The sequence below is a fragment of the Amia ocellicauda genome, chromosome 23 (assembly GCF_036373705.1).
Source record: "Amia ocellicauda isolate fAmiCal2 chromosome 23, fAmiCal2.hap1, whole genome shotgun sequence".
Lineage (NCBI taxonomy): Eukaryota > Metazoa > Chordata > Actinopteri > Amiiformes > Amiidae > Amia > Amia ocellicauda.
Window position 1 is genome coordinate 2,221,974 of NC_089872.1, and position 16,398 is coordinate 2,238,371.

At 41.5% G+C, this 16,398-nt stretch overlaps 1 protein-coding gene across 1 annotated transcript; it reads left to right on the forward strand.

The window, feature by feature from the left end:
- Nucleotides 1-5,237: 5,237 nt before the first annotated feature.
- LOC136719087 (succinate receptor 1-like) lies at nucleotides 5,238-6,928 on the forward strand. Its single transcript, XM_066696918.1, is given in 2 exon segments — nucleotides 5,238-5,700; nucleotides 5,702-6,928. Coding segments are annotated over 2 exon segments (912 nt in total). The 5' UTR covers nucleotides 5,238-5,241; the 3' UTR covers nucleotides 6,155-6,928.
- The last annotated feature ends 9,470 nt before the right edge of the window (nucleotides 6,929-16,398 follow it).

The following is a 16,398-nucleotide window of genomic DNA, read 5'->3' on the forward strand; positions in this document are numbered from 1 at the left end:
TTCATACAGTCTGTTAAACCGGCACCCCTACACAACAAGTATGTCTTTTATGACTTTGAGTGTAGGCAGGAAGGAGGCGTTCATATAGCGAATTATATTCACTGTATAGACATGTTGGATCGCGAGTAGGCTGCGGCCGGTGAGTCATGTGTTGAGGGTTTCTTTCAAAAATACCGCTGTCCAAAGTATTGAGATTACACATTCATAGCTCATAATGCTAGGGGGTATGACTCTTATATATTGATGAAATATTTGGTGGAAAGCAGTGTAACCCCCGACATCATAGCGCAGAGGTGTAAAATAATGTGTTTCACAGACCATGATTTCAACCAGCATTACATAGACTCGCTCAACTTCTTACCCATGAAACTGAGCGCTTTACGTAAAGCATTGGGGTTTCAAACGCAAGAAAAGGGCTGGTTCTGCCACTTTTTTAACACGGTCGAAACACAGAATTATAGAGGCACCTACCCGGCACCCAGTTATTATGGGGTTGAATCCATGATGACTCGGGAAAGGCAGGACTTCTTCATCTGGTATGACACGGTTAAGGATGGCATTTTTGATTTCAGAAAGGACATGGCCGCCTATTGTAGAAATGATGTGTTGATCCTTAAAGAATCATGTGTTAGGTTCAGGCATGAAGTCATTAAGACAGCGGGTCTTGACCCTTTACAGTGTACGACAATAGCTTCTCTCTGTATGTTTCGAACCAATTTCTTGCAGAAAAACACCATTGCCATTACAACTCCGGACAATTACAGATGCCGACAAAAGAGTTTTCTACAGCCTCCATCCAATGGTTGGAATATATGTCTGACAATCATAACATCTTGTTCAGACACGCTTTGAATTATGGCGAGGTTAGAATGGGTCCCTACTTTCTGGATGGTTTTTCAGAGGAAAATGGGGTTTGTACGGCTTATGAGTTTGCCGGTTGTATTTACCACGGTTGTCCTCTGTGCTTTGACGTAAACACTTTTAATCCTGTCACTCATCAAATCTGTGGAGATATGCACTTTGATTTCTTACAAAGAATCGAGACTCTAAAAAACACCTATGGTTTAACTGTGAAAGTGATGTGGGAACATGAGTGGACGGCTATGAAAAAACAGGACGGTAGTGTACGAACATTTATGAAAACCTTTGATTTTCCTGAACGTCTCGAACCGAGAGATGCTTTGTTCGGAGGGTGCAATAACGCAATCTGTTTACATTACGAGGCGAAGGCTGAGGAGAGAATAGATTACTATGATTTCACTAGCCTGTATCCCTTTGTCAACAAGACAAAAATTTACCCCGTAGGACACCCCACCATAATTTATCGCGACTTTCTCGATCTCCAGCAATACTTTGGCTTAATCAAGGTCACGATGTATCCACCCAGGGGGCTTTTCTTGCCAGTTTTGCCTTATAGAGCTTCGGAAAAATTGATGTTTCCGCTATGTAGTATGTGCGTTGAAACTGAAAACCAGACGGTGGAGTGTCCTCATGAGGATGATGAGAGGTCATTGACAGGGGTGTGTTGTAGCGTGGAGTTTAATATAGCGATTGAGAAAGGATACAGAGTCGGTAAAGTGTATGAGGTCTGGCATTTCTCTGAAAAATCTGACACGCTTTTTGTCGATTATATCATGACACACCTTAAAGGGAAGCAGGAGGCTTCCGGCTACCCTTCATGGTGTACTGATGAAACCAGTAAAGAGAGCTATATTCAGAAATATCTTGAAAAAGAGGGAATCAGGTTGGATCCGAGCAACATAACTGTAAACCCAGCAAAGAGACAGATATCAAAACTGATTCTAAATAGTCTGTGGGGTAAATTTGGAGAGCGGTCTAATTGAATAAACACTACCTTGATTAAAGATCCGCCGCAGTTTCTTCAATTTCTGTTTTTTTTGGTGACACCCCAGAGGAGAGATGGGGGCCGCATTCCATGCCCTGTTACCCAAATCCTGTACCTCATTGGCCAGTGGATATGTCATTTACAGGGCAGGGCTGATCCACGCCCATATCCAAGCAGTCTAGTCTGCGCTGAGCTGTGTGTTTGTGTGAGAGCTCACTGCAATATTATTGGGTGAAGCAGTTTTATGTGAGCCTGGAGTTTTATTGGTTAAAATATATTGATTTTATTGTAGGAAAAGGGGGCAGGGGATTGGCTTTTACCCCCACCCTAACTATTGCTATTGGTATCAGTTTTGAAAATATTGTGGCCACACTGACAAAGATGTAATGCACAAACCAGTGTTCAATGTTTAAACATACATGTTAAATATATGATTGTGTTACACAGCTATATTTACATTTGTACCATTGTCTAAATTGTATATCATCCATACATAAATACTCCTTGTAATATGTCCGGGTGGGGGTTGTGTCAATGTAACAGTCCAGAACAGTACAGACAGTACAGTAGAAAATTATAGGTTGTGCATTTAACCCCTCTGCTCACCACTAGTGTAGCAAAAGGCGGGGCCACAGATTTACTTGCGCAACATCATACAACAAAGCAAGTCTTGTGCCCTCGGCGTAACACAGTAGCAGCGGCATCCTGCTCTACCAGCACAGCTAGGAGCAGGCCCCAGATCTACTAGTACAGAAATATACATCACAGGGCAACAGAACAGTTCCTGTGCCTTCCGTGCAACACAGTGGCAGCAGCCTGCTCCATTGTCACAGCCAGAAGCAGGGCCACAGACCTACTGTACAAAGTAACAGAATGGAAGCAGAGTGGGACAACAAAGATTCTTTTGGGCTTCACATTACAGTGGCCGCCTGCTCGACCAATGCAGTAAGGAGCGGACAAGCCCTACTGTACAGTTCAAACTAACTATTACACAGCAGGGTGCAGGAACCAACTCATGCACCCTTTGCACAACACAGGATTGCCACCTGCCATCTCAGCACAGCTAGATGCGGGCAACAGCAAGCTCTACTATGTTGTAACCAAAGAAACTATACACACAGTGGGGAAACAGCGGCAGTCTGAGGAACTATCTACATAATGGGGTCCTGGGCAACGCACATGCACTCCTGCAACACAATGCAAGCAATATACAGTTAGGTCCATAAATATTTGGACAGTGACACGATTGTCATAATTTTGGCTCTGTACACCACTACAATGGACTCGAAAGGAAACAATCAAGATGTTCTTTCATCTTTAATTTGAGGGTAGTTGGGTGAATGGTGTAGGAATTACACTCATTTTTATACGTGGTCCCCCCCATTTTAGGGGCTCAAAAGTAATTGGACAAATGAACATAATCATGAATTAAATTAGTTTCAATACTTGGTTGCAAATGCTTTGCAGTCAATAACTGCCTGGAATACATAGACACCACCAGATGCTGGGTTTGTTCCCTGGTGAAGCTCTGCCAGGCCTGTACTGCAGCTGTCTTTAGTTCCTGCTTGTTCGTGGGGTGTTTTGCTTTGAAGCTTAAACCGGGTTCCCAATGGAGGGGGCCGATCTCGTCACATCCAGCCTGTAGAACCAAACAAATGTCTGCCAAGGGGGCACCCTGAAAAAGGGCCCAAGATGTGGCTACACCTCTACAGGCTACACCTGCTCAGTCACCAGGACTCCAGACGATTCGTAGGTTATGATAATGGAACCCACAATCCAATGCAAGAGGCACTGCTTTCAAAGCATCTGGCCCTGTGTCCATCCTCCATAGGACACAAACAACTGGTCCGAGCGCAGAATGTCCTTTCCAAGTGCGTTCCAAGTAGCACCTATGGGCTTGCACGAGGCTTGTCAAGGTGCCATGTGGGCAGTGAAGGGGCAAGAGGAGACTTCAGCCTGCAAAGCTCCCTTCAGCAACTGTCCAGCCAGAAAAGGAGTCTCACCATCAATCCTGACATGACGTGGAGATGGCCACCAGAAACACTTTGAGCGTGGACAGGGACTTACCCTGGTCCAAAGCTCTTGCAAAAATTGTAAAATAGCCTCGATATGGGCGGTGACTGGGTCATGACCTTCATCTTGACACCAACTTTGAATACATCCACCAGTGGTAGAAATATTGCACTCTCATATAGGGAGCTCTCATCGACTGAAAAGTGGCTACTACCGCGTTTGACAGACCCCAGGCCATCAGGCGGTCCTGCTCAAGGGCCAGGCACAGAGCATGAGCCAGCCTGGGTTGGTCTATAAGGAGACCACGCTGTCACATATGATACAGCGATAACTGAAGACCATATACAGAGCATGAGTGACAGGTGATTTGCTCATGTACCCTCCCCGCTGGACACAGGAACACTTGCCTTCTGCCATCTAGCGCAGCTAGGGGTGGGGTAATAGCAGCTCTACTGTGCAGCAGTATACAAAGCAGGGCATCAAGAGGCAAGCTCTTGTGTTCTCACTTAACACAGGAGCAGTCACCACCTGCTTGACTAGCACAGCTAGGAGCAGGGCAACAGTAAGCTGTACTCAGTTTTAACAATATAAAAAGCGTGGCAAAAAGAGGCCATCACTTTTGACCTCACTTAACACAGGAGCAGTCACCTCCTGCTGGTGTAGCATAACTAGGAGCAGGGCAACAGCAAGCTTTTCTTTGCTGTAACATAGAAGCAGGCCAAGAAGAGGCAAGCTTGTGCCCTCGCTTGACACAGGAGCAGTCACCTCCTGCTTGACTAGCACAGATGGAGTGGGGTGACAGCATGCTCTACTGGAGGACTGCAGCTCTGCCAGGTGGTCTGGCAGTAGCAGGAAGGCCTGCATGATGACTGAGACCACTTGTTTCTCTTGTGAGTACCGGGGTTTCCGGGTGATGCTTTGTTCGGAGTCTGGAGGGCCAAGAGAATGCAGGGGCCACTGTTATAGACAGAGGAGCTCAGCAGGGCTCGATCGCAGCAAGCTAGAAGAGTGAGATATCCTACAGCCACAGCCACGGGCAGGATCTCTTATGACAGTCCAAGGTTTTTCGTAGTTATCAGTGACAAAAAATGTGTGTCAGGGGCAATTTCCCCTTTTTCTCTATGGTGTAGGTGCCTATGTAATCTAGTGTAGATATCTGAATTGCATGTGCAATGAGCTTTTAGAATTGACACCCTAGAGGGTTTCTAGAACTACAATAATACATTATATAACATTCAATATTTGTAAGATATTTTGTGGAACTAATCAATTGATCTATAGAACATTAGTTGTAAGTAAGTTGTGTGTAAATATAAGCTTGATTGTAACAAATCATTCACTTCATTTCTCACAAACAGGAGAGCAATATCTCAGATGACTTGATGTTGGATGCCATTTTGGAAAAATACTACCTTTCCACCATGTATGCAGTGGAGTTTTCTTTTGGGGTTCTTGGGAGTGTGTTAGTTATTTTTGGTCTCTTCTGCATCAAGGAGTGGAAAAGTATCAACATCTACCTTTTGAACCTGTCTCTCTCAGATTTAATTTTCCTGTGCACACTACCCCAAATAGTGCAAGGTTATGCCTACAAGATGGCAAATGGTTCATATCATTACTGCATCATCAACAGATATATCCTTCATGTAAACCTGTACTCAGGCATTCTCTTTCTCACCTTCATCAGCATTGACAGATACTTGATTTTAAAATATCCCTTCAGGCAGCATATTTTATTACAGAAACGCACAGCTGTTTACACTTTAGTTCTTATCTGGATAATGGTCACCCTGCAGCTAATCCCCCTGCTAACCTTTCCCAGTCCTAACACCAAAGGGAAGAACCTACCCCTTATGCCGGGACTTTCAGAGTTTGGGGGACAGCCCAAAGGATGTTTTAATCTACAGTTGCTGTCTCACAGTTACTGGGTTTATTGTACCTGTGGTCATCCTGTGCTACTTCTACTATCAGATTGTGCATTTCCTCAGGAATAAGGATGATATTTTTGAGACCACTTCCTTTCGGCGATCCCAGAAACTGGTCATCCTTGCAGTTACTATGATTCTTGTGTTATACACTCCATACCACATCATGAGAAACATCCGCATCACTACACGCATGTCAGTCTGCTCTTAAAGCACAAAGGTGTACATACAAAGCGTTTACATAATTACAAGACCGATAGCTTTCTCTCACAGTGTGTTTAACCCTGTATTCTATTTCCTTGTGGGGGAACAGTTTAGAGAAGTACTGCTGAGCAAGCTGGGATCCATCTTCAGCAGAACCAGTCCAAATTAAAGTCAAAATGGTGTTGGGTGCTAGCAATCTTTAGCTCGGTGTGCACAACATACAGCCCATCCACTTGGCTCCATCCAACACATGCATAAATTAGTAAAAAATACATTAAAATGATACGTCAGTCCCACCCCCTGTTTGAGAGTAACCATCTGTAACCACTGCTCCCCTAGTTCACTAGACTTGAATTAATAGATTTTATGAACATTGCTTTTTATTACCAGCTTGGCAATTCTATTCATCACTAGTCTGAAACAGCTTTCTTCTCCCCCATTCAGATTGTAGTGAATGTAAAAGTGATCAGACTTAATTGTTTTTACTGTCACATTCATTCAAAAAACCTATGTAAATGTAATCTGTCATTCAAGGCTGACATGTTGTTTTGTTTTTATCCAGACCTCTCCAGTACCCTCCCTCCCAGTTTTCAAAATGCATTCCTTCAGCTCTCACAACATTTCCTTTAAGGCTGTTTGTCTAAAGGGTTTTAGTTAGAAACAGCTCCCTTATGACCACTTCCTCAGTGATCCACGACACTTACATTCACAACAACAAACACACGTTCAGATCCTTCAGATGCTGAGACTGACAAGGGTTTTAAACTCAAATGGAATTTAAAAGAAACAAATAAATACATCATAAGAAAAATCTCTTGACTAGAATGTGATTTAATAAGGAAGCAGAAGAGGAAAGGAACTGTCAGAGTCATATTATTACTTATTGCTCTGCAGTTTTATTTTGTATATACCATTTATTCTCTTATATGTATTCTGGTCACACTGCTGCAATACTAAAAATAAAACATCTGTCACACCTATAACAATGTCAAGGTTTGTGTTATTTAATCCTTAATAGAGCACATTATTGAATTTGTGCATGTAGTGAAGGAATTTCCATGCTATACGATTTGTTGTACTTCAATGTAGGTTAAATACAATACAAATGCAATGTAATACATTTTCACATTAGCAATGGGATAGCTGAATTCTGTTTAGTTGAGATTAAAAATCATGTATTAAGAGACACCTGACCAATCAGGGGGCAGTATCAGACACACCACACATTCATACAAACAGAAACAAAGCAAAGCAGAGATATTAATAAAGTCACTGTACAATTAAAAAAAAAAAAAGATAATTCAAACCAAGATTATTTTGAAGGTATAAGCAGTAGGATCTGCAACAGCTATACTTTATCTGACACAGACATTATGTATCTGTTTTCCGCAGCTAGATAATAAAGTTGTTACTTTTGGCATCTGTGTTCTTTATCTTAACACAGTGTCTACCATTTTACTTTAACCACACTGCTACACGGAACAATCACCTTTTCCTACCCTTGACCCTACCTCTCCTCTGAACTACCGCCCTGTCTCCCTATTCGCCTTCCTCTCAAAGACCCTCGAGTGTGCTGTTCACCGTCAGTTCTCTGCATTTCTTTCCCATCAATCACTCCTGGATCCTACAATCTGGCTTCCACACAGCTCACTCCACTGAGACTGCTCTCCTTGCAGTCAGTGACTCCCTCAGCTGTGCTCAGGCGGCCTCCCTCTCCTCAGTCCTCATCCTCCTTGATCTCTCTGCAGCGTTTGACACCGTCGATCACTCCATCCTCCTCTCCTGCCTCACCCACCTTGGAAACTGTGGTACTGCTCTCACCTGGTTTTCCTCCTATCTCAATGACTGGACCTACCAAGTGACACAGTGAGGTTCCTCATCCACTCCATAACCTCTCCTCACAGGTGTACCCCAAGGCTCTGTCCTGGGCCTCCTTCTGTTCTCTCTCTACACTCACTCCCTGGGCCCCCTCATTGCATCCCATGGTTTCTCTTACCGTTTCTATGATTTTTCCTCTTCTGGCCCCTTCATCCCCTCGTGCATCTCTTTCTGTTTGTCTGCTATTTCCACCTGGATGCAAATCTCTCCAAATCAGATCTGCCTCCCCCCCTCCTCCTCACCTTTTGCTGATCTCTCCATCTCAATCCCCTTAGAATCTACAACACTCTCTCCCTCTTATTTTTCCTATAAATTTTTGCAATTTTGAACTGTAATTTTATACTGTATTATTGCACTTTAATTTTGTAAGTTGCCCTGTATATGGTGTCTGCTAAGAAATTATTATTATTATTATTATTATTATTATTATTATTATTATTATTATTAATAATAATAATAATAATAATATTAATAATAATATTGTAATTTTGATTTGTGATCTGTATAATTATGATTCTTGATAACTCCTTGAATGTGATCTGATTAGATTACATGATATCCATGTGCCAGTTTTGTTCATTGCTGTGCGCACATCCTGAATTTAGTGTTGTCAAAGGCATGCAGCACTATTAATGACTGTAAGGTATTTTTTTCTACTTTAAATGGCCTAGCCTAGTTTTTTATTTTTAAGAGACATTTCCCCAGAGCTGCCCCTACAACGTGGAATCACATTAAGGGGAGTGTCCACCTCTACCTGCATTGACAATTGTAGCATCACCAAAAGTAGTAATATAAGGCACTTTTTCGAAAGGGGGGGGCTGCGGGGATTTGACCTTTGACCTGAACTTGAGTTGAACTCGGGGGGGGGGGGGCCTTCCTAGGGGGTGGGGAGTCCCTTCCTAGGGGGTGGGGGCCTTCCTAGGGGGTGTGGGGTGCTTGTACCGCGTCACAGAATAATTACCATATTGATGGGTTCCGAAGGAATGTGCAGGGTGGTGGGGGTCTTCAACTGTTTTTCAAACCCACCAAAAGATTTGTCTTTAAGCCAGACTGATTCTTTAGTAAAATAGCTATTTTTCTCTATACGTGTGAAGCTCCAAAAGAGCGCTATGTATACCCTTCAGATTCTTTAGAAAACAGATATTTTTCCCTACGCTAGTGAAGCTCCAAAAGAGTTGTATTTAAGTCCTCCCGATTTATTTAGTAGAATAACTATTTTTCCCTATGCGAGTGAAGCTCCAAAAGAGCTCAATTAAAGCCCTCCCGATTCTTTAGTAACATAGATACTTCTACTTAAGCGAGATCCGCGAGGCTGTCTCTTCAACAGGGCCAAAGGGATTACCTCTTTCAAATGGACAAGGGTTATGTCGGTTTGGAGCTTTTTGAGCTAGTGGGGGTGGCGAGGAGTTATCTACGTCTTTAGTAACCTCGGTTCGGTGAAGAATTAGTATATTTGAGGGCGGATTTGACAGGGCACTGAAGAAATAGCCTATCAGGTTAGAGTTTGGTTTGAATAATTTAAATATTTGGGGGCGGGGTTAACAGGGCAGTAGTAATATAAGGCACTTTTTCGAAAGGGGGGGCTGCGGGGATTTGACCTTTGACCTGAACTTGAGTTGAACTCGGGGGGGGGGGCTTCCTAGGGGGTGGGGAGTCCCTTCCTAGGGGGTGGGGGCCTTCCTAGGGGGTGTGGGGTGCTTGTACCGCGTCACAGAATAATTACCATATTGATGGGTTCCGAAGGAATGTGCAGGGTGGTGGGGGTCTTCAACTGTTTTTCAAACCCACCAAAAGATTTGTCTTTAAGCCAGACTGATTCTTTAGTAAAATAGCTATTTTTCTCTATACGTGTGAAGCTCCAAAAGAGCGCTATGTATACTCTTCAGATTCTTTAGAAAACATAGATATTTTTCCCTACGCTAGTGAAGCTCCAAAAGAGTTCTATTAAAGCCCTCCCGATTCCTTAGTAACATAGATACTTCTACTTAAGCGAGATCCGCGAGGCTGTCTCTTCAACAGGGCCAAAGCTGTTACCTCTTTCAAATGGACAAGGGTTATGTCAGTCTGGAGCTTTTTGAGCAAGTGGGGGTGGGGAGGAGCTGTCTACGTCTTTAGTAACCGCGGATCGGTGAAGAATTAGTATATTTGGGGGTGGAGTTGACAGGGCACTGAAGAAATAGCCTATCACGTTAGAGTTTGGTCTGAAGAATTTAAATATTTGGGGGCGGAGTTAACAGGGCACTGGTGACAGGTGGGGTCTGTTTTCAATTTAAGAAGCGGCTCTGTTTACGTTTGAGGCCATGGGCCCCCCTAGCCCCGGATAATGGAATGTGTTGAGAGATAGCGATCTGTATAAGCGGTGGGGGCTGTGGACAGCTTGAGAGACACAAGATGGACTGAACTTTAAAAATCCTGAATATGAGCAAAATGAAAATAAATGTAATACAGTAATAATTAGTAACCAAACATCAAATTATTTTAAATAAATATGTAATATAATCCATTCATGCATTAAGATTATGTAAATACACTCAATACGATCTCAGCACATCCTACGTGTGTGTCTGTGTGTGTGTGTGTGTATGTATGTATATTTATATTATTTACACATTAGAATAGCTTGACAATATCAAGTTTGAACAGCCTTCAGTACATTTAAGTAGTGTAATTCTTACAGAGGGGTGTCTGTGTGTGTGTGCGTGTGTGTGTGTTTACATATATACCGAGTGCAGGCTGGAACGCTTATCTCAAGGGCTCAGATTCTGATGAGAATGAGCTGTTCTCTAGTCGCTTGTATTAAAAAAAAAAAAAGTTTAACTTAACACAATAATGTGATAAAGAATCCTAACCGAAACGATGTTGGAAACCTGTAACTATAAGGCTATCAAAATATAAGCGTTATTCTTAACCATTAGGCTGTATAAAGATATAAATACATGATAACGATTTAATTAATGAATGATGGTTACGACAAAACACTTAGGAATCTGGAGGTACATACAGCCGCAATGTGTTGAAAGATAACACGTGTGGTAGTGGTGGGGCGGGGGTTGTAACATCAATCACGCGTAGAGAGAGAGAGAGAGAGAGACCACTTAATAAGCCCCCTTGTCTAAAGAGGTATTTTGGTTCTAAAATGTAATAAAATATAATTAGAGATGTATACAAACTTAGAAAAGACAATTTTATTTATTTCATTTTAAACGTGTGTATTTAATGTTGATGTCATAATGTCTAGGGTCAACTGCTTATATAACTATATTCTTTACATAGTTTTAAACACGTAGGGATATATATTATATATCAAAATAAATGGAAAGACCTACAGAAAACATTATTAAACATATGTCAACAACAAGCGTTGTACATGATCTACAACATACGATAGATACGTGTAAGTTACAGAACATCTAAAGATATTAAGGTTAAATAAATCTAATAAGCCCGATATTTTCATGAACAAACTTAGATTACTTATCCTCGAGCGCCACCCTACGGATTGTCAAAGACATTTTTTCAAGCGCGTGAACGGAAAGGTTGCAGGAATTACGGTGGTCATCAGCACGTTCACGCGCACAGCGAGGTGTTTAAATGCGGGTCACGGCGGAGATTCAGTCCATTTGGTCAACACGCTGTCTGCACGGGTCCAGATCACACAGAGACATCAAGATGCCCGGCCACGACCATGCGGAGCAGACACTAAACTTCTCAAACTATGATGGTAAGTATAATTCAATTAATCAAGAAATATAATTGCAAAGTGTTTAGATATCCGCACACTCGTTCAGAAAGATTAAAATATGCTACATTTACATACGTATTTAACAAATCTAATATTTGAAATGTTTTATTTATATTTGAATTGTATTTAAACGTTTAAATTCTGTTTATAGGAACCGCTGATTTTCAAATGTCTCAAGAGCCTTTTACACTAGGTATTATTATTTATTGATATATTTATAAATATTAGGCACAGCACGATGTTTCTAACAAGCACCCGTGTATCTGCAGGATTACCGAGCGCCCCATACAATGTGCTCGATTTATACACGAGCGAATCAATGAATACGGGTAAGACTCATTTAATAATGTATCGACCGTCTTAATTATACGCGTTATTAATGTATGTACATTTTTATTTTCATATAGTCATATTTACTTTCAGATTTGTTCCCGACATTAGATGACGAGCGACCCACCATGTCAAACGCCTAGCCGCGTATGTTATACTTTTCATTTTATGTAATGTAATAAATATCTCGCCAGGATCTGTGATGTTAAATTGTGGATCTATACGGGCGGATTTTTATATTATTTTGTGTTTTTATCAGAGGATCTATCCAGACCGGCGGCCTGTGTCAAGTATTTACGGAAAAGAACGCGTTCTGAGGGTGAGTGAGACCTTTATTCCATCACTCCAAGATATGGAGCCATGTGTGCACAATACCTCTATTGTCTGGCGCTGTCAGGGCGTGCTGTGCTGAGGGCCTGCGCCGAGCCATCTGAGCAGAATGATGCGCATGCAGGCCGCCCCCGAGGCATGCTGGGATCTGTAGTGTTTAAAGGGCTGTAGTAGTCTACGTTTGAAAGTGAAAGTAACCTGGCTGCAACGCCCAGACTAACCTAGGGTATTAACTTATGTTTATACATGTCTCCGTTTAAGACACCGAAAGTGATGATGATCTTGAATCAGGAACGCCGGATCTAAGAAGACGTCTGCATTTAAACGGTCTGTTTGCATCGTTTATACGCTTTTACAACCGAGTATTTAAAACGATTATTTATGAAACGATAATATTGTCCGGGTTCTTGTCATTTTACAATGTACTTACTTAGACCGTTATTATTAATGTTTTCATAGCACACGCTTTATTGAGAAAATTATTAACGTTGTCTATTATTGTAATACAACATTGTAGATGTAGTTATTCTTTTAAACATTTTTATATATTTTTATATAAATCTATAGATCTATAATAATCTGAACACTATTGTATTAATAAGTATAAGAATAATTCATTTAAAAGCTATAGGTCTACATAAATCGAATTATGATAATAATGTATTGTTTGTTTAAGGATGTTATTTATGTTATTATTATTGTTATGTATTTTATTGTTATTTAATTTATTATTGTTGTGTTTTATTGTTATTTAATTTATTATTTATTAATTTTATTATTATTTATTATTATTATTATTATTATTTTATTATTATTATTTTATTTTTAATTTTGTGTTTGTGTGTTACCGTCTGTGATTAAACGTATCCGTTCTCATGTGTTTCAGGTTCATCGGGATCTATTTCAGACAGTTCATTACTGCAGCTGATTACACAGCAAGGTAGCCCCAGTTATTCACCAACAACACCCTGAGAAACCGCCCGGGTGTCTCCGCAAGTTAGGAGCCAGGACTCCCCGATATCCATATCCAAACACCACCTGGACCGCCTGTATCACCAGCCAGCGTTGTATCAAGTGAAGAAGAAGATCTAACTACAACCTTGCGGGAGACTATCAATCTACAGGTTGAGTTGGCATCTACGGACCTGCGTGAGTTGCTACATATAGTGTTGAATAATCAAAGACTTAGCAAGCTATATAAACAGGATTGGGGATTGAACATGTCTGAAAGTAATAAAAGGACCAATGATGCAGACATTCACGAGCAGGAGTCCAAAAGACCTAGAGAGAATGATCCTGATACGAACGACCCTGGTCAGAACAGTGAAGCTGCAGGTGTTGACAATGGGTTTAGTCGCGAGCTTAGCGATGTTCAAAATATCAACAAAGAGGCTGAAGATGTTCGGGGGAGTAACAAATACTGGTGGTGGTGGGGATTGCCATAATATCGATGCTGATAATAATGATGGGGGTTGTAGAGCATGTAGACAGACCAAACTTTGGTAATTTTGATATTGTTCACAGATTTAGCTTTGCAGAATTATTCAACAGCGACAATTATGCAGAGATATTTTGTTACAATGCATGATATTATACAAAATATGCTTGACTGAATTACCAAACGTGTTAGACCCCAGGATGTGGTGCAGTTGGAGCTGAGAGCGGATTCATTATTTAGCCGTGTTTTTACCATAATGAGAGGTGATGAGTTAGATGTTGAGGCTTTTCTATCTAAAATTGAAAACTTGCTTCAGAGTCAAGCCTCCATCTTGGCCGATGAAAGTCTGGCCTTGGTCATTAATGTTGTTCGTAACCCTGAAGGTGGTGTTCGTAGGAGATTGTCAAGTTGTCTCAAGACTGAAATAATTCATAAGAAACTCAGGCAAATAGTGAATCCACAAATTTGAGGAGGTGGCGGGTGTTAAGATCGTAGTCTGGTACCGTTGTGAGATAAATGATGTATTTGACACATTTCAAACTCACTCAGAGTTTAACCCCCACACATTGTTTCTTTTCCTTCACGAAAATCATTACTACGGTATTAGAAATTTGAAGGCTTTTCTGGGTTGTTCGTACGTCTGTGATTTTTGCTACAAGGGTTTTAACGATAGGAAGAACCATCAATGCGCCGAGTACTGTAATGTGTGTTACCATCCGCAATGTCGAAAGGGTGAAGCTCCCACAGTGCGGTGTAAGGATTGTTTAAGGATCTGTCGGTCCGCTTTCTGTTTTTCCGAACACAAAATACTTAGAGGGGGTACGGGTCAAAGCACCAGCCCTTTGCGATAAAACAAAATTCTGTCTCCAGTGTTACAGACAGTACACCTATAAAGAGGATAAACCCCACAAGTGTGCCGCTCTGAGGTGTCATCTCTGTAACGCCGACTTAACACCCAAGACCGAACACCAATGTTTCATTCAGTCTGTTAAACTGGCACCCCTACATAACAAGTATGTCTTTTATGACTTTGAGTGTAGGCAGGAAGGAGGCGTTCATATAGCGAATTATATTCATTGTATAGACATGTTTGATCGCGAGTGGGCTGCAGTTGGTGAGTCATGTGTTGAGGGTTTCTTTCAAAAATATCGCTGTCCAAAGTATCGATATTACACATTCATAGCTCATAATGCTAGGGGGTATGACTCTTATATCTTGATGAAATATTTGGTGGAAAGCGGTGTAACCCCTGACATCATCGCGCAGGGCTGTAAAATAATATGTTTCACAGACCATGTTTTCAACCAGTGTTACATAGACTCGCTCAACTTCTTACCCATGAAACTGAGCGCTTTACCTAAAGCGTTGGGGTTTGAAACGCGAGAAAAGGGCTGGTTCTGCCACTTTTTTAACACGATCGAAAAACAGAATTATAGAGGCGCCTACCCGGCACCCAGTTATTATGGGGTTGAATCCATGATGACTCGGGAAAGGCAGGACTTCTTCAACTGGTATAACACGGTTAAGGATGGCATTTTTGATTTCAGAAAGGACATGGCCGCCTACTGAAGAAATGATGTGTTGATCCTTAAAGAATCATGTGTTAGGTTCAGGCATGAAGTCATTAAGACAGCGGGTCTTGACCCTTTACAGTGTACGACAATAGCTTCTCTCTGTATGAAAATGTTTCGAGCCAATTTCTTGCAGAAAAACACCATTGCCATTACAACTCCGGACAATTACAGGTGCCGACAAAAGAGTTTTCTACAGCCTCCATCCAATGGTTGGAATACATGTCTGACAATCATAACATCTTGATCAGACATGCTTTGAATTATGGTGAGGTTAGAATGGGTCCCTACTTTCTGGATGGTTTTTCGGAGGAAAATGGGCTTCGTACGGCTTATGAGTTTGCCGGTTGTATTTACCATGGTTGTCCTCGGTGCTTTGACGCAAACACTTTAAATACTGTCACTTGTCAAATCTGTGGAGATATGCACTTTGATTTCTTACAAAGAATCGAGACTCTAAAAAACACCTATGGTTTAACTGTGAAAGTGATGTGGGAACATGAGTGGACGGCTATGAAAAAGCAGGACGGTAGTGTACGAACGTTCATGAAAACCTTTGATTTTCCTGAACGTCTCGAACCGAGAGACACTTTGTTCGGAGGGTAAAGTGTATGAGGTCTGGCATTTCTCTGAAAAATCTGACACACTTTTTGCCGATTACATCATGACACACCTTAAAGGGAAGCAGGAGGCTTCTGGGTACCCTTCATGGTGTACTGATGAAACCAGTAAAGAGAGCTATATTCAGAAATATCTTGAAAAAGAGGGAATCAGGTTTGATCCGAGCAAAATAACTGTAAACCTAGCGAAGAGACAGATATCAAAACTGATAGAATAGAATAATAGAATAAACACTACCTTGATTAAAGATCTGTCGCAGTTTCTTCAATTTCTGTTTTCCAAAGAGCATGATGTGTCACACTTTAGCTTTATAACTGACAGAGTAGCTCAGGTTCAGTGGCGACGACCTCAAGATTTCCCGACCAAGCCGGGGAATGTCAACGTTTTTATAGCTGTTTTTACAACAGTTTATGCTAGATTAGAATTGTATAGTTTAATGGAGCATCTGCAGGAGCAAACTTTATATCACGATACAGACTCTGTAGTCTTTGTCAGCAGACCGG